Source organism: Tubulanus polymorphus, chromosome 8 (genome assembly GCF_964204645.1).
Source record: "Tubulanus polymorphus chromosome 8, tnTubPoly1.2, whole genome shotgun sequence".
NCBI lineage: Eukaryota > Metazoa > Nemertea > Palaeonemertea > Tubulaniformes > Tubulanidae > Tubulanus > Tubulanus polymorphus.
The window spans coordinates 10,318,967-10,337,364 of record NC_134032.1 but is presented as its reverse complement, the minus strand read 5'-3'; the positions used below and the strand labels follow the sequence as shown (position 1 = coordinate 10,337,364).

The following is an 18,398-nucleotide window of genomic DNA, read 5'->3' as shown; positions in this document are numbered from 1 at the left end:
CTACTGATCGTGATTGTCACACAGTCGTCTCTCAGCAGTAACACTCAATGCCCGAATCTCCTTCAAAATTCCTTAATTTTGTTTAGAAATAGGCAATTAGAAATTTTAGTCCACTTTGTTAGAACTGTATCTTATATAGCCTAATCTCTATAGGCACGGCTTCGAGCAGATTGCACGGCGTCGCCAATCACACGGTATAGCCCAACGCACACGGCACCGAAAAAAACGTTTTTCCTCGTGAAAAAAACGTGTTAGATGTTTTTTGTCATGCCGTGTGCGGGGGAGGCAAAACAAAAAATGCCGAACTGAAAAACGTTTTTTACGAGCAAAAAACGTTTTCTGAAAAACGTGTTTTCTGTTTCGCCGAAACAGAAAACACGATTTTCACAAAACGTTTTTTGCTCGCGAAAAACGTTTTTCAGTTCGGTGTTATGTGTTTCTCCTCCAACGCACACGGCACCGAAAAAAAACATTTTTTCGGTGCCGTGTGCGTTGGGCTTTACTAAACCTAAATCGATGCAGAGTATAAACCTTCCCCAATCGCATGGCCCGATTCCATCTCTTTTCGAAGAAATTTTAATTCCAAAGTCTGATATTTTAAGCCGCCGGTAGCTCAGCTCTCGTAATACTTATCATGATCCAAATTAGTTAGTTACCTAATCGTTGGTGGTAAGCTTTTTATAATCGGATGGGCTTATACCAACGTTAGGGATGACAAGGACCAAAACACGGTTGAAAAAAGTAACACTTCAAAAATATACTTTCTATTCACTTCAGTCCACAATTAATGGCTTAATTCACAAACTAACACAGGTACCTTTCGAAATAATCCAATTTTATGTATGTTTCGAGTGATTAATCAACATTATTTTGAGAAATTAATTAATTTCTCCACAAATTTCGCCATTGGCCGCCATTTCTCTGTATTGCACATGTGGCATGATAAGACAAGGGGACCTACAAGGATTTATATGAAACTTCCAAGACGAAACGACAATTTTTATTTTTGATGGTTTTCCAACTTTTATTTCAAGTCTTCGTATTTTCCATAATAAATAATTAAATAATAAATTTCTGGTAAAAGAAAAATGTGAATAAGTGTTGATTTTTTAATATTTTTAAATTTCGTCGTTTCGCTTTGTTAGTTTGTGCTGTTGTCCTGGCCTTAGTCCACAGGTGCCAGCACCTCCAGTAATTTTCAAAATGGCAGCTGTTGACTGGACGGAAATTTACTCTCACTTTACGGCCGATTTGCACATGGATTAAGATCGTCAGGTGAGGTGTTATAGGTATCAGACAAACTACGAATCTGTTGTGCGTCGATTACAACAAAAATGAGACAGATATCTTAAGAGACAATGAAATGCCAGGCAAATTACTCGTCAGTCAAATTGGCTGACGAAGATTTCATACAAAAATGACCTTCCCATTCCTGACTGTGGTTTGTGAAAATATCCGATCGTGAAACTAAACCACAGTCAGGTTACTGACTAGATCCAAATATAAGAAATCGGTTTGTAAATCACTTAAAAACAATAATCCCATTTGCAGTTTGATCATCTTTGTTGGACTCCAGTTCCTGGATCGACACGCGTGAACATCGTTATTTTAGTTGTGGTTAAATAGGTGTATTAAAATAAACCTATCGTAGTGTTTTGAATCATTTCTTGTAGATGTTGGTTTAATTTTTTCCGTTTACAGAAATTAATTCGCATGTCGTAGTTTTCGGAAAAGGGCTGGAGAGGATTTTTCTTAGTCCACACTCACACGAGGAGTAAATGTGTAATATTCACAATTACTGTCATATTTCAGTCATGTAAAAAGATATAGGACACATATAGCATCGTTACAATGGCTATAATAACAAGTGATAAACTTTCAAGTTAGCTTTTTTGATGCACGGTATTTTGGACACAGTGTCTTAGAGATGGTATCGAATATTTGAACAAAGTAGGGATCATAACCATTGATAAAACACTATTTCCGCACTGTGAAAATAATGTGAAAGAGGGCAAGATTATTCTAATGTGAATTATATCGTTTTTACTGTGGGATTTTCTACACAAAGTTAGGATAATTCGGGATTCGAACCACGCCAGAAAAAAAATCAGGAAACGTCAAGTGCTGCCACCTTCAGTCTCCTGTCTGAGTCACCGGTAAGTCCATAAAGAAGGTGTTGTCCTTTGTTTTTCGAAGGTTTTATCGCTTTTCAACGCAATATTTGAACTTGGCAGCGCTTTTAACAGTACCAGAATAACACGAAATGTATCCAAAAAATCAAGCATAATTTCCTCACGCCCACATAAATGTTCAAAAATTGCCGAAAACTTGAATATTGGGGCTTCTAATTTTACTTCCGGGTTCACGTCTTTTCACGCCCGCGCTATGTCATACGCTATGTCAATGACAGTTCACTGGTTTTATTTAGAGCTTGATGAATAGATGATTAAAGCCTATCCCCTATTTTTGTCTGGGATCGATTGTTTAGGTATATGTAGCTTAATCTTTGAAAACACTTCAAACTTGTCTTACGAACCGTGAATTTGACATTTGTGCGGTCATCCCGATCCTTTTCCCCTGACTGAATTATGAACCGTCGTTGTTATATCCGTTTTGCATTGTAGGATTCAATATTTAAATAGTCCTCTTTAACTCATTTGAATCAGAAAAAGGAGACTCCATTTTACGAACTGTGAATCAATTTTAACGGTATGTTTCCTTAATGCTAACACACTTAAAAATTATTTTTTAGATCATCTTACATCATGGTTCGTAGGCATTGAAACAGAGGAAACATTGTTAGAAATAAAACAGTAGTTTCATCTTTTCGATATTAGACAAAGAAGACTTTTTGGCAATCCTCAAATACATAGTTAAACGGATATATAAGCGATGGTTCATTTAGACTGCACAGTTTTACTGGCAGTATTAAGTCCAATGAGAGGTAGAGGCCTATGTGTTCAAGAGTTAAAGCGAAATCTATAAAAAATCGATTCCAAGACAAGATAAATGATGTGATGATTTTGACGTTATAGGTTTCTAATCTTATACGGTTCATAAATTTAATTAGCTTACTTTGATTACATGTTGTAGTCTCTATAAGGTATAGTATTGGTTCCTGATGAATTTAATTTGACCAGGGCAGGCATGTCGTCAATGAACTTTAATAGGAAGACCTCAGGACATAGCTACATAGCTATTCTCTCCAATGTTTGGTTAATGGCATGAGTGAGAATGCGTTATTTTTTTTTCTACCAGAAATTCCTTAAATTACTAACCGATTTTTTTTTTTACCAGTGAATTGCACAGTGTTATAAAAGAGTTGATTCTCTGAGGTGCAAAACTCCCCTAGCTCTACTCAAGCAACATGTTGGCCTAACGCCTTTTAAGGGTCTTCACCCTCCTTCATCCCAGACGTACGAGCGAAGGTGCAATACCCTCATGCGGGTACAATATCAGATGCCTTCGCTTCGATTGGTAGCCTATGCAAGGCCCTTCAAGTCTATATCAGGCGCGGATCCAGGATTTTTTCGAGGAGGGGGTTCATAAAGAATGTTAATTTTGAACCGCGGACTAAAATCTCTGATAGGAGGCCTACCCCGGTAGGTATATTCGGCATATTGTTTAGCCAAACGTAAGATGATATGGTACCGATTATCTAGTACTGTCCACCCCTTTGTCTTCAGTACATTCCTTCAGGAAAACGATTAAAAAAATTTTTTGTAGCTGAGCAAAGGGCTCATGATCCCTGAAACCCCCCTCCCATCTGGATCCGCGCCTGTCTATAGTTATTCTTTCAACCCTAAGTGCATTACCCTTTTGTACTGTCAAATAATTGAAAGGGTAGGCCTACCCATCAAATTAAATCAATTGACCAGGGCCCAGTTTCACGAAAAAGTGTAAGCTTAAAACAGTTAAGTTTGAATTGTTGTCCTCATTGAAAACATGAAGTAACCAATGGCAATTAATCAAAAAATTTGAGTTAAACTTTTTCGTGAAACTGGCGACTGAAGGGTATTTTTTTAGGGGTGCAACCTCGGAGAATAGACTAAATTTCTAATTTACGTACGCTAAAATATGGAAACAAAAAACATTTCAGGGGAAGGGGCTTCAAGTTGTTCCAAAAACCTGGAAAATTCTCCTGTTGACCACGTGTTTCTTATCGATACATTATTCAATGAAAAATAAATGAATTGTTTAAAATTTTTCTCATTCGCTCTGGGGATTGTGTGTAATCACATTGAAAAATCCGGGGATTTGTACATTGTTGGAAAATGGCCACCCTGTCCGATTGAAAGAAGTTCGTCCTTTTTGTTAAACTGGGCCTCGGCTGGCATATTTTAGCATGCGTACTTATGGAACTATCAGTGCCCTCGACAATGTTTACGATGACGTCGCCGGGTAAGTTTGTTTTCGTCGTTGTTCAAATGTTTGTGCTTCGTTCACTGATTGACCTCGCGCACAGTGCGGTGTAATTTCGCTCTCTGTCCGTATCTCTCTCTCTCTCTCTACTGGCAATTTGAACGTGTCCCTCCGGAAGATTTTACAACGAAAAAAAAACTTATATAGACTGAAACTTACTAACAACATTAGCCCTATTTTGTGTCAGATGTCGTGGTCCAATTAGGGTCTACTTGAGGGTGAAATGATTATTAGCAGTACCAAGTTCCATAGTTGTCAGTAAATTCCTAGTTTTGGGGTGCTAAGATGAGTTTATTTTTAATGAGTTAACCAACATGTCTAATCTTAACTCAAACTGTGGAACTGTAGCCAGGAGTTCGCTTTTATATCACGACGCAGTTTGAAATAACTCATGAACTAGCTTATTTAGAGTTCATTAGTGTAGCCACTACCTACACTACGACAAAGGCTTAAACTTGAGCTTCCCAAAACTTAAATTTTGCTTTCCAATTAAGACCCTAGCCTATACTTAGATCACATTTATTAAGACATCATTTTAGTATTAGTGACCATTTTGATTCGAATATATTATTATTAGTTAGCGCTTGAAAACCTATATTATTATTAGTACTTTACTTTTCACGGCTTGTAGTCGGCTACTCAAAGCCATTTTAAGCGACTGTAGGGCAACTTTTCACACGCCACACAACTAAAATCTTTTTTTATGTTTTTTTTTTGTTAAGTGTACATATATATCAATTTCGTTCGATCGTTCATTTTACAGCGGAATTTATTTTTTGACGCACTTTTCCATCGTACGTAGAATATTCCCGCCAAGAACAATGGACGCCGCACAATTCGGTGAGAAATTCCACTACTTTTTAGCACGGAGTTTCAACGTGAAAGTTTGTTTTTTACCCTGAAAAATAATTACTAATTGATTACTTATTAAGTACATCGTTGATTAATCAGGTAACGACCTATTTAGCATGATTGAATAAATTTCGAATGCGCTATTAAGATTATCCCCGAATTATTATAATCGCGATTTTATCATGATTATCAATATTATCATTATTGATTTCTAATTTTGAAATTTTCGCTATGGCATAGTTTAAAGCATGTAAATGTCTTGTATTTTGTTTATCTGTGGAGTTCGATATTCTTCGAAGCCCTATCCATGTACGCGATTTATTTTGAAGTGTCTGCTCTTGAGCCCGCCCCTCCTCGTGCGAAAAACAAATGAAACCCTTGATACAGTTTCCCGGAATGAAAACGTGTCGTATTTAGTTTCGAGAGATTATAGCCCGTTTGAAAATATATTAGGTACGTAGGCATTATGCGATAGAGATGTAGAGCATGAAGTAATATATCCATATTTTACATTTTTTTCCATGTCTTGAAATTTTGTATTTTGTTCTAATTTTGTCGCGGAAAATTTATCAACAAAAGAAAAATTATGCTATTTTAGTTGGTGCCTCAGTGTTTTTGGTGATTACACTGATCCTACCCCCTGTTGTACTATATTTACAGTTAGCACCCATAAGCAACTTAAGTGTCGGGTTTAGTGACCCCTTTTATTAGTTCCCTCTCGCAATTTTGACTTTTTGAGTCCCCTAGGACTAAGCTGTATAGGCCTAACAATATCTTCAGTTGGCACCCCCTAGCAATTTAGTATAGAGTTTAATTAGTGTCCCCTAGTGGCCAGTTATATAACCACATCTATTACATTAAGGGTTCTCTGTATTTCGTAAACACCACCTAGTGGTCAAATGAACAATTTCATTGGAAGCTTTTTAGTTATCACCCCTTTTAAGCACCACCTAGTGGTCAGTTAAACGAGTACAACTATTTACCCCGAGAGGTCAGTTGGTTTATTTATATATGGTGAAAGGTTGTAAAACTACAATATCAAGCACCCCCTAGTGGTGACAGGTTACATTACTGCAGAAGTTGACACCCTCTAGTGGTGGTTGATTGTATTATTACTATATTTAATGCCCCCTAGTGGTGACAGATTATATTATTGTTATACTTAAGCACCTTATTAGTTGCAGATTGGATTACTACTATAGTTGGCGCCCTTTAGTGGTGGCAGATTGCCATATTGATTGCCCTCAGCGGCAGTAGGTTGTATGACTGCTACATGTAGCGCTCCCAAGGAAGGGCAAATTGTATAACTTATATAAGGCGCCCCCTAGTGGTGACAGGTTGTATTACTGCTGGATTTAGTCCCCCATGGTAGTGGAAAATTGTATAATTGTTATATAAGACGCCCCCTATTGGTGATAGGTTGTATTACTGTTATATCAGGCACCCCCTAGTGGTATTACTGCTATACTAAGCGCCCCCTAGTGGTGACAGGTCGTATTAACTATACTAGGGTTGTTATTTTTAAAGCGTAATGTGTTCGTGTTTACCGTGTTTTGGCCGTAAGAATTCTAGTAGAGAGACATACGAGGTCAATCGGGTCGAACCGCTGTCGCCGGAGCAACGCGAAAACCAACAATCCAACGACGACGTCGTCAAGGATACCGCCGTCGCTAACAATCTCTCGTGCGTTCAGGTTGAAGCGCGTCCGTCGAAACGAGACCAAATCGAATCGGAGATCATCCGTCGCACCGAACAGAGACTAGCCGCTGCCCGACCGCAATCTCCGCCGCCGTCGCCACAACCAACGTCGTCGCCGCAACCGAAGACCGTCCGAGAGGAAATCGAATCCGCCCGACGCGAATTCTTCGACATTCAATCGTTAATCGAACTGGGAGAGGAGTTCACCGACGAGATGGCCGCGCAGTTAGAGTCGATCGTCGCCCGTCTGGAGGCCGTTACTACGAGATTGGAGCGAGCAGCGCCGTCTGGTGGCGCAGTAGCAGACGGTGAGTTGTATATGTAAGCTTATATATAATATATATATATATATATATAGCCTACGTAAATGAAATTTTCTCCTGGAATTTCTTTTTATTCATGTACGATAAAAGTATTTAAAGATGCCACTGTATTGGGACCTAAGAAAATCATGGCATTATAACGAATTTGGTGGCGTCATACAGAATGATGTTTCCATCAAATTTTGTGTTTGATCGGGGGTAAATTTGTTCTCTGAAAAATGTTCGCGTTAGGTGCCAGCAATGGTATTTAAAATAGGACAGTGTCTTAATGGACCTCAACTGTATTTGAAAACGGGAAGCAACACGATACTAATAATGAGGCTTTAAAGGAGCTTTGAAGTCATCTGTGAAATACCACCCAAGGTCCAGTTTTATGAGAAGAAGTTGAAGCTAAGCCCCAAATCATGGAATTCCAGATTAATTTTCTTGGAAATACAATTATAATAAGCTTTGAATTTGAAATTAGTGACTACCCTGAATATCTGTTTTTCAGATAATACTCAGTGATTTTCACTGTAAAGACAAGTTGATAGTAATTATACTGCGTTCTTGACCCTACTTCTGCTGTTCTACATTAGGTTTAACTCTACAGACCAAATTTCATCCTTTCCGTTCAACCCTGAGAGGTTAGATTTTAATTGCAAACCATGAAATTGGAACCATATTTTAATTATGGCTGGCATGCTGGCTGTACTACTATTAACCATTATGTCAGCGTTATCATTGAAACTAACGTTAACTGAACTGCTTCGCAAATTATGATTATTAACGCTCAAATCGTTAATCGGCCCCCATTTTACAGAATACAGTAAAACTCTGTTAGTGAACACCTCTCTATAGTGAACATCTCGCTATTATAATAATGAACACTTGAATCAACCAACACTTTCTAGTTCATTTCATCTAATCGTATGCCATCTACATTTTACACTTGTCGCGTGGTGAACGATTTGCCTGCGACCAACACTGTTCACTGTAGAGGTTTTACAGTATATGAAATCGAGTCTTCTTTGGGCCTTTTAATACATAAATTAAACAATAGAATCCTCCAAACAAATATCAATTGGGTTGATTTGAGTTGGACAAATTAGTATATAATTCACATTCTGTTTCAATCGTTCTAAGATTTAAGGTTCAACTAATGAGATAAATTGACTTGAAGGCATTTGAGTTTTTTTTTTTCTTCTTTTTTTGAAGATGAGTACAAAAATGCTTAAACCCTTTCAATGCTGACCAATTCTTACCCTTATGTGCTAGAGATTTTGGAAAATTCCACCTCAATGGGTTATTCATCGAGCACCGCTATAGTGCATCTACACCGCAGTGCAGTGTATTGTTAGTCGCTGATATTTCACATGATGTTTGACGGGTGCTGCCATCTGTCTCTAGACAGCATAACTAATTGATAATTGAAACGATACACTACGGTGCGGTGTATTAGCGAAGTCAATTGCTGATTAATACACTGCACTGCGGTGTAGACACACTGAAAGGGTTAGAATCTTGAGACCGTAGTCTTGTCATTGCTTACCTACTGTTGGCGATGCGGCCCTGTCTGTGCGTGGTGACTCTCCCTTTGTGAGAAAGCTGTAGGATATTTACTGAGAGGCGTGTATCAATAAGGTTGAAGGCATTGTCAAATTATATTTACAAGGTTATTTTTTTGTTGAAAAGATGGAGGAAATATTTGCATTGTGTCACTCTGCAGAAAGTCTGGTCACAGATGTTTGTTGTTGGTGGAGCACTGATTTTTATAAGGCTTATAAAGGGATAGATTGATTTTCGAACTGTTCAAAACCATTCCTTCAGCTTCCTGTCTCTCTACCTCCTCTTTCCTTCTTTCTTCCTCTCTCCCTTTCTCCTCCCTGACTTCACCATTTGTCCTTCTACATATCTTTCCTCGCTTTATCTCTGTTCCATTCCTCACTTCCACTCTCTCCTCATACTCACCTCTCCGACATTTTTCGATGATGGGTTTCCATCTCTGACCTCGTTCTACCTTCCTTGCTTCTGCCACACTCCCTCTCTCTAACTCACTATCTACCCTCACTCCTCTCTAACTCACTCTCCCTTCACTCTCTATCCCATTTCCCCCAGTTCTTTCCTCACTCCCTCTCCCATACTCCCCCTCCCCTTACTCCCTCTCTAACTCTTATCTCCCCTCACTCCTGCTCCCACACCCCTCTCCCATACTCCCTTCACTCCTAACCCCAACTCACACTCCCCGCACTCCCTCTCCCATACTCCTCTGCGTCACTCCTTTTCCCAGACTCCTCCTCCGCACTCCTCCCCCACACTCCACTCACTCCTCACCCCAACTTATACTCCTCTCACTCCCTCCCCTCATTCCTCACCCTGGCGCACACTCCCCTCACTCCTCCCTCTCCTACACCCTCCCTCAATCCCTCCCACACTCCATCTACCACACCCTCCACTCACTCAACCCGTTCCCTGCTCCCTCACTTCCTCTTAATCTCCATCTTTCTCTTCCTCATCTGCTCTCTCCCTCCCTCCCTTATGATGCCTCTATTTTCTGATGACAGCTGTGTACAGTCGATCTTAAACATCACAGCTGATCGGTCTGCTGTCATGATATGCCGTCTTTTTTAAATTGTGATATACAATTTTTATGGGCGGGGGCCTGGAGACTTTGTTCACTGCAGACGATATTGAACCTCGGGTTAAGACGATGATTTGAGGAGTCGCCGCGGTCCGCAATTGTGAGTTCAGATTCAGAGTTTCTCGGGGGTCAAACTAACTCAACTGATCGGATTACAAATCTGACCAACCACTGTAGAGCTCAGGTTCTAGGGGTCAATTCAACAACGGGTCTGGTTTCTCGAAACGATTTGACATTAGATCGATTTGATTTTTTCAGTAGTTCAAATTTTTAAGTCGATTTTAGAGTTTATCTTTTTTCGTGTTATCGGACCGTTGAGTGGAACCAACCCTCGGGTGGCTTTGAACCGCTGGGGCCGGTAACACGGTCATGGCGTAGATTTAAGATCAGTTGAAGACCAACTTAGTTCTATAGCCTATCAAACAAGTTCTTCGGGCAGGTCTTAAGATTTATGAATACTTTTGACTTAAGTCCGAAAGTGGTCTTAAATCTGATTGTTGTTAGATCGGCTATAGAACTACGTAAGTATGGTTTTAGACTCGTCCTAAGTCTAAGCCTTGACTATGGAACCGGCCCTTGGGGCAATTCGAGGACCCAGTTCCGCAGTTTAGAATTGTTGATTATTGCTCTCATAAAAAGTAACTGAAAATGATCTTGTTTTGATTATTTCGGGTTAGAACTGACGATTCCGGATCCGCATGTGTTACGGGAACTGAACTTATCATTATTTCCGCCGCGGGGCTGATGGGAAGCGCGTGTTGTCTGCCGAACCAAACGACCACGATACAAATCGAGGAATCGTCGATTCGTTTGAAACAACAACGAAGCCGCCGCCGCGAGCAGACGGACTCCGGCACGGCGGACGGAATACCCGTTTTGAAATCGTGTAGTTTCAGATCGGAAAACGTCGCGTATAAATCCGTACGGAGTTCTACATCCGCTAGTGACGGTAATCGCAACAATAGTAACCGTTATCCAAATAATTGCCGCGGCGACGTAACAATGACAAGTAGGCTTTCTTTGCACGTATGATTTTCGGTATTTTGTTAGTAGAGTAGTTGATACTAGAGTCAATTCCGGTTTGTTTTCATCGTCTTAACTTCCCGGACCAGTGCACCGTGTGAAACTGCGTCCCAGATAGGTGCTGTCATTGAGGAGTTTGCGCGATCCGTCTTTCACTGGTCGCTCATCAATCCTGGTCGTAGCAGTCGGCCAATCTTTCACCTGTCCCTCGTCAATCCAGAGTTAATGGTTCGAATTCTGGTGATGTTAGTCCGTCCTTTCGTGTCCTGGCCTGTCATTAATCTCGTAGTGGTGGCAGCAGCATTTCATTCTCGATGGTTATTGTCTGACTTAACTCTCTCATCCCGTGTAAGTGGAAACAAACGAACTTGCTACCTAGTAGTTCTCTATAGGGAATTGAGCTGTAAAATGACCTACTCCTGGGGCCAGTTGCACAGTCGTGACTTAAGTTCAAAAGTGGTCTTAAATCTTAAGTCTGGTCTTAAGTTGTTAGATTGGCGATAGAACTAAGTTGGTCTTAGACCGGTCTTAAGTCTAAGCCATGACTATGAAACCGGCCCCTGGGTTGTAAAACTCGGTCCTGCAATCAAATTCGGTATGGAATAGAAGCGCCTGGGCCTGGCTCCAATTTTTACTGTAAATTTTACATGAAAACTCACTACGATAATATGAATGTGTTTTAGATTTACCCGCGTATGTTGACGCGTACGATAAAGACGTCGTTCCGGCGATCGAGGATTTCATCAAACACAGTAAAGAATTGGGCGGCGATCTCGGAACCGTTATGGTAAGTAATACCTGATATCGATTCGATTATCAATTGGATATGATTTATAATTTGAATATATTTTCGGTGAGACCGCAGTGGCCTAATGGTTCGAGCGACCTTTCTCTGAGACCTGATGGCCCAGTGGTTCGAGCTACCTTTCGCTGAGACCCCGATGGCCTGGTGGTTCGAGCCACTGGTTGCCGTTCTCATCAATGCAGGGTTCATTGGTTCGAACCCTAGTGGTGGCGACAGAGTTTCTTTCAGGGGCAGATTTAGGCCCGGGTCTCTGGGGGCGCAGACCCCAGACGTCACATCGAGATTGCCATTTTCAGAGTCAGAGATGGCAAATTGACACCCATCCTCTTGCAAATTGCAGCAACCTTTCATATGCAATTCTTCAAAAAAAAATATCAGACCGATTTTGGAACCCTAATAGTGAGTGGCCTTTGACTTTGCTGCGCAATCCGAATAATGCCTTTTCTTTTCTTCTGGACCCCTTGGTCTTCCAATAGTCCGAGATCCATACCTGTCTCTCGGTCAAAGGCTCTTTTACCTCCTCCGATTACTTCGGGAAAAAAACGCTGAACCTGCTTTAATGTAATGTTAGTCGCTTAAATGCGTTGAGGTTTATGAAAGAAAAAAGCAAACGAATTAGATCGGATCTTGTTCTTACAGGTTCCGATGGTCGAAGAGGCTTTCAAAACCCACCGTCAACTGATAGAACATGCAGGACGTCACAAAAAACCAACAAATGTATGTAAACACGGTATCTTCATTTATTTAACCCTGAACTTCTCCTGGGCCAGTTGCTGAGTCAAAGCTTAAGATTTTAAGACCAGTCTAATAGTATTTTGGTTATATAGCCAATCTAACAACTAGCGAGACTTGTCTCAAGACCAGCTTAGTTCTGTAACTGATCTAACAACTTAAAAGACTAGTCTTTTGACCAGCTTGGTACCATTTTAGTTCTATAGCCAGATCAAACAGCGGAAAAGACTAGTCTTAAGACCGTCTTAGTTCTATTGCCAATATTACAACTCTCAAGAGACTAGTAGCGTGAAACCATATTAGTGATATAGCTATTCTAACAACTTAAAAGACTAGTCTCAAGGTTTAAGACCGCTTTTGTACTTTAGTCACGACTGTGCAACTGGGCTCCAGATGATACTTTGATTCATGATTGTTAAACAATTTTTTTCAGGAAGTCCTGCAAGGATTGTTGAAACCTCTCAGCGAGAAAATATCCATGATTCAAGTAAGAAAGAAAATCAAATTAAATTTTCCGAACGAATATTCCGATTTTTTCAATCGATTTCCTATCGGTAATTTATGATGATTTCTTTTTTGCCACGTAATTCCAGGAAAAACGAGAATCACTTCGCCGGAGCCCGATGTTTAACCATCTATCCGGTGTTTCCGAAGGAATACCCGTCCTCGGTTGGGTCGTAGTGGTAAGTATGATGATTTCGATAATTTTTTGTCGAGATTCGGGTATCCGCCTAATATTTAGTGTTTTATGCCGTTGAATTTTGTTTTAGCCGTCAAAACCGACACATTATGTGAAGGATATGCTTGAATCGGTTCTATTTTATACGAATCGTGTGATCAAGGACAGCAAAGATAAAGGGTAAGTGATATCCGAATTACGGACAGCGGTCAACAGCCTGGAACCTGAAACCTCTCGCCCTGCGCCCCGCCTATATCTAATTGGACAGATCTACCCTTCCAAAGTCAGTAAAAGTTGATCATCCCTAGTTCACTACAAACACCAGAAATTTGATATTTTTATCGGCTCACTTTCAAAATTGATCGTCCACATTTCACGTTTGTGTTCAGGACATCGCCACCTGTTGGACATTAACAACTAAAAAAAACTTATTGGACATTACCGGTAGATATTTTATCAGCACGTTTTGACGAAGGGATTGCCAATGTGCACAGCATTTCACCTTATACATTTCCAATTGTAAATTAATTACCAATGCCAGATATAAGTAACTTTTTCAGCGCACTTTCTTAAAAAGGTTCTGCCATGCGGTACAAGAAATAAATTTTTGTATTTTTTTTTTTCATTCAGGCTGCCGCAGCACTTTGAGTGGGTGAAAAGTTGGACCAAGGTTTTCGGCGTTTTCCAGGAATACTTGCAGAACTATCACGCTGTCAGCCTTCAGTGGAATGAAAATGTATGTATGACAAATCCTCGGCTTAGTTTCATCTGAAAAACTCCTTTCAGTGCTGACTAATGCATACCCGTAAGTGCTGGGTCCAGTTTCACAAAAAAGTTAAACTCAAATCTTTGGTTCAATTGCTATTGGTTACTTCATGTTTTCAATGAGGACAACAATTCAAACTTAGCCGTTTTAGGGTTACACATTACATGAAACTGGGCCCTGGAGATAATATGAAAACTTGAAAGATTCCATCCCAGTGTTTTGATTGATGGGCATGCCGCTTTAGTGAGTCTACACCGCAGTGCGGTTTGACAGATGCTGCCATCTTTCAATAGAGATAGAAAATAATTACTAAGCTAAGCTTTTAGTAACATCAATACACGGTAATGCGATATACATGCGATGTCTTCATCAATTTATACACTGCTCTGAAAGGATTAAATCTATTTTATTCTTCAATGAATTCAGATTATCTCAAAATATTTTAGTTCCTCTTGTGGCGCTGCAACATTTTTGGTTCAAATAATTTTAGTTATGACTTCTTCCTACTTTAGGGAAAGGTATCGCCCAGCACGCTGTTTAGTGGTTCGACTGCGGGAGCCGCACCGCCTCCCCCACCCCCGGGGCTGCCACCACCGCCACCCCCTCCACCAGCAGCACCACCAGCAGCGACCTCTGGTAGCGATCCTGCTGACCGCTCGGCGTTGTTCAACGCGATCAACAAAGGAGGTGACATCACTCAAGGTAAAAATTTGTGAACCTATTGTATCTTAGAATCAAATCTTTTTCTATGGATCTCTAAAATTTCAATTCTGCCGATGAATTTCTGCCGAAAATTCAAGCATTTTTATCTTTCTTTAAAAAAAAGGTCTGAACAAAGTTACCGACGACATGAAAACCCACAAAAACCCAGCTCTGAGAACAGGCCCAAAACCGTACAAGGCTCCGGTGCCCGCTCCGAAACCGACTGGCAGTCCAAAACCAGCTGCCCAGCAAGCTGCTAAAAAACCACCTCGCATCGAACTGGAAATGGGCAAAAAATGGATGGTGGTTAGTATAACCAGGGGGGCCACTTAACTGGAAATCAGGGAATTTTCTTTTCTTAAACAAGCCACGTTTTAGTGTAATTAAGAGCATTTGCAAGTCGTCACTCAGTCGCAGTTCGCGTCGATTTGAATATTCTTCCGGAATACAGCTATCCTTATTACTCCTATGGTTGGCTCCGAGAATATCGGAAACCCGCCGTTCGGAAACATCAGGGGGAGGCTCCACGTGGTGTGGATATTCAAATGATTAATGTTTTTCTCTGTCACCAGGAATACCATGAAAACAATCAGAATATTGTGATCGAAAACGTCGAACCGAAACAAGTGGTTTACGTGTTCAAATGCACGAACTCCGTCATTCAAGTCAAGAGCAAAGTTAACTCGATCATATTGGGTTAGTATTTCTGCTCTAATGACGACCACCTCATTTCCGTGATTCGGATTTATTGAAATTATATGGTGATCTAAAATGATTAAGATTTTCAGTATTTTTAAAACTCGGGTTAAACTAGCTTTTCTGATTTCTATTTTAAAGACAGCTGCAAGAAGGTCGGCGTAGTATTCGACGATGTGATATCGACTTTTGAAATGGTCAATTGTCAGTCGGTGAAAGCGCAGGTGAAAAATATTGCCAAAAAATCGAAAAATTTTTCCCCAAAAAAAAAAATCTTAACAAATAGAATCAAAGGAAATACTTTCTTTAATTGCAGTTGAATGGTAACTGCCCGACGGTGTCCATTGACAAAACGGACGGATGTTTGGTTTATTTGAAAGAAGAAGCGCTCGACTCGACAACCATCATTTCATCAAAATCATCAGAAATGAACATCGCCATCACCAAAGCAGACGGCGACTTGGTGAGTGCCCCTATACCGTAATATCTAATAAGGCTTTCATAAATCCCTCTATGACATCAGCAAATAACTTGTCGCAGCAGCTGCCTGGGCCAACTTCGATTATTTGAGATCGAAACTAAGTGAAACCGAATGTCAGTTAGTCGGAACTATATTCCGGAAGTAGTTCAGAAATTAAGCGCATTCGGTTATTAGTTTTGATCACTAGTCGACTAGATACGAAAACCTAATTCCTCACATAATTTATTGGTACATTGTTTTGCTTAAATTGTGCATTAATATGTAAACTCTGTAACAATCTTTTGTGCAAAATAAATCATATAATATCATTTGGCCATGCCTGCCTCTATAAACCCTATTATAATCAAATACATACCCCAATGTTTTAGACACTACCAGATGGCTGCACGAATCCCCCTATGACATCATTGTCTTCATGACATACGCAGGTGCACACGGACGAAACATGTTCCTGTGGAAAAACTTCATGTAGATCCTTCCAGATGGCTGCATCCAAAAATGGCCTCATGACATCAACATATTATCCCATATAGGCATTTCCAAAATGTTGGCTGCCCCTATAAATCCCCCTATGACAAGGCTGCATGTATGACATCATCAAATTACCCTTGGATACTTTACAGAAAGCATGTCTGCCTCCGCAATTCACCCTATGACATCATCAAATCACCCGTCCGAACACTTCCAGAAAAAAAGGCTGCCTCCACCTGATTCCCCGTTTGACGTCATATTCCACATATATTTTGTAGGTTGAGCATCCGATTCCGGAACAGTTCCGCACCGTGTGGGACGGCAAGAAGTTCCAGACGAGCCAGACGGATATCGCCTCTTAAAACAGCGGCAGACGAGAGAAGATAATCTGTGATGTTTCACCGGGTGGCGCTGCACTGGATCAGCGCGAATCCGGTTTTCAGTTCTCTTCATTAATCAAGATACGAATCCAGTTGATCGGCCGGTTCGACGGCGTAACTTTATTTCTAGATTGATTTTTTGATTTTGAAATTTTCATCAACGTATTTACGTACGCGCGAGTTTTAACGTTTCCATTACGTATAGGAATCGTGCTTCTTCTTTGAAATCGTTTTGTTTCGAAAAGAATTTCAAATTTCAATGGGGGCGAGATGAATTTCAACGGGTCTAATTTCGATTTTCAAAATTCGGGGAAAAATCTGAAATTTAAAACGTTCCAAATACATACATATTATTAAGTTTATAATTAGGTCACCGACTAATTGATATTATCGATAATTGATAAGCCGTTTGTAATAATTAGGTTGTAATTAATTTGAATATGCGGTATTTAAATATTTCACTCGTAGCTCAACTCAGTATCGTAAAATCGAAATATATGTTAAACCCGCTACGATTGGTTAGATCATGAGGTTGCAGTAAAAGATTTATGTAAAAGCCGCTGTCATTGGTTAGTTTTTGAGCTAGTTTTACCAAGTGGAAGTTGTTTGAAATCTGGACCGTTGACAGTTCTGTGCTGATGTTTGCGGTACCTTAACACTTTTGCTGCCAGCTTCATAATACGGCATTGCCCCCTATTGCTACTGTGAATATACTATATAGGTTGGCAATGGAGCTGTTACATAGTCAGCCTTTGCTCGAAATTGACCAATGAGCATTGAGAATGAAGCCGAGTTTGTCGACATTGCCAGCCAATCAGGAACTGTGTTAGTCTCGTGTGCCACAGTGCAAATATCCAACTGTAAATAGGAAGAATCAGCTACGAATATATTTGTAGCGGATTCTTCCTATTTACAGTTGGATATTTGCACTGTGGCACACGAGAATAACATAGTTCCTGAACTATCAGATTTATATAGTGTTACTGTTTAATATCGGCTTCGTCTTAAAACGTTGGGAAGATATATTCCAATTTTAACGAGATCTGGTTGCAGCGGACACGTTTTTGCCTTTAATGTAAACGAACACACTGGTTTAGAAAATACGTAGAGCAACAGTACTCGCTTATTATACATTTATATCTAATATTATTTACTCATTCAAGGTGCTTGAAATTTTTGCATGCGGTAGAGACAAAATGGATAGATCATCGTTGAAAAACTGATAACGATGGGAGTAAACAACGGGAGTCAAATGCATACCCTGACTCTAAAGTCGATCCCAGAGTTGTGGAACAGGACCCAGCGTTGAATGCGTGGATAAGTTGAGTCATTTATCCTAAGAGTCAAATGAAACTCAGAAGTGTGAGACGGTAATTCGAAACAAGTTTGCCAAACTATGATTCTGGTATTGGGACCACCACAAATATTGAACTCTGCCCACTACTGTGGAAGTGGAGCCACGAAAGTGGATCTTTTCCGCGACTGTGGAACTGGGAAACGACGGAAAAAAAACTGATTTAAACGTGCTAATTTTCGATCGCACAACTGCTTCAATTATTAATTCGTATTCATGATTTCCTACTTATTGAATTCATATGAGATCCATTTCATGATAGTAAAATATTTAAAAGAAAATAAAAAATACCGTATTGATAAAAAAAGCTAATTCGTAAATTTCCTAGTTGTTTACTGGTTTCCGTGGCTGTTCTTTCTAATCCTTTTGTTAAATTGACGTTTGCAGCATCCTC

General features: G+C 40.1%; 1 protein-coding gene across 1 annotated transcript; it reads left to right on the top strand.

Annotated features, from left to right (window-relative positions):
- Positions 1-2,146: 2,146 nt before the first annotated feature.
- Positions 2,147-18,305, top strand: LOC141910277 (adenylyl cyclase-associated protein 1-like). Its single transcript, XM_074801007.1, has 14 exons — positions 2,147-2,156; positions 6,802-7,280; positions 11,622-11,725; positions 12,383-12,460; positions 12,909-12,962; positions 13,069-13,158; positions 13,246-13,334; positions 13,785-13,890; positions 14,433-14,622; positions 14,747-14,928; positions 15,195-15,318; positions 15,460-15,542; positions 15,635-15,781; positions 16,549-18,305. The coding sequence occupies exons 2-14, from the start codon at positions 6,806-6,808 to the stop codon at positions 16,630-16,632; spliced, it is 1,806 nt and encodes a 601-aa protein (XP_074657108.1). The 5' UTR covers positions 2,147-2,156; positions 6,802-6,805; the 3' UTR covers positions 16,633-18,305.
- The last annotated feature ends 93 nt before the right edge of the window (positions 18,306-18,398 follow it).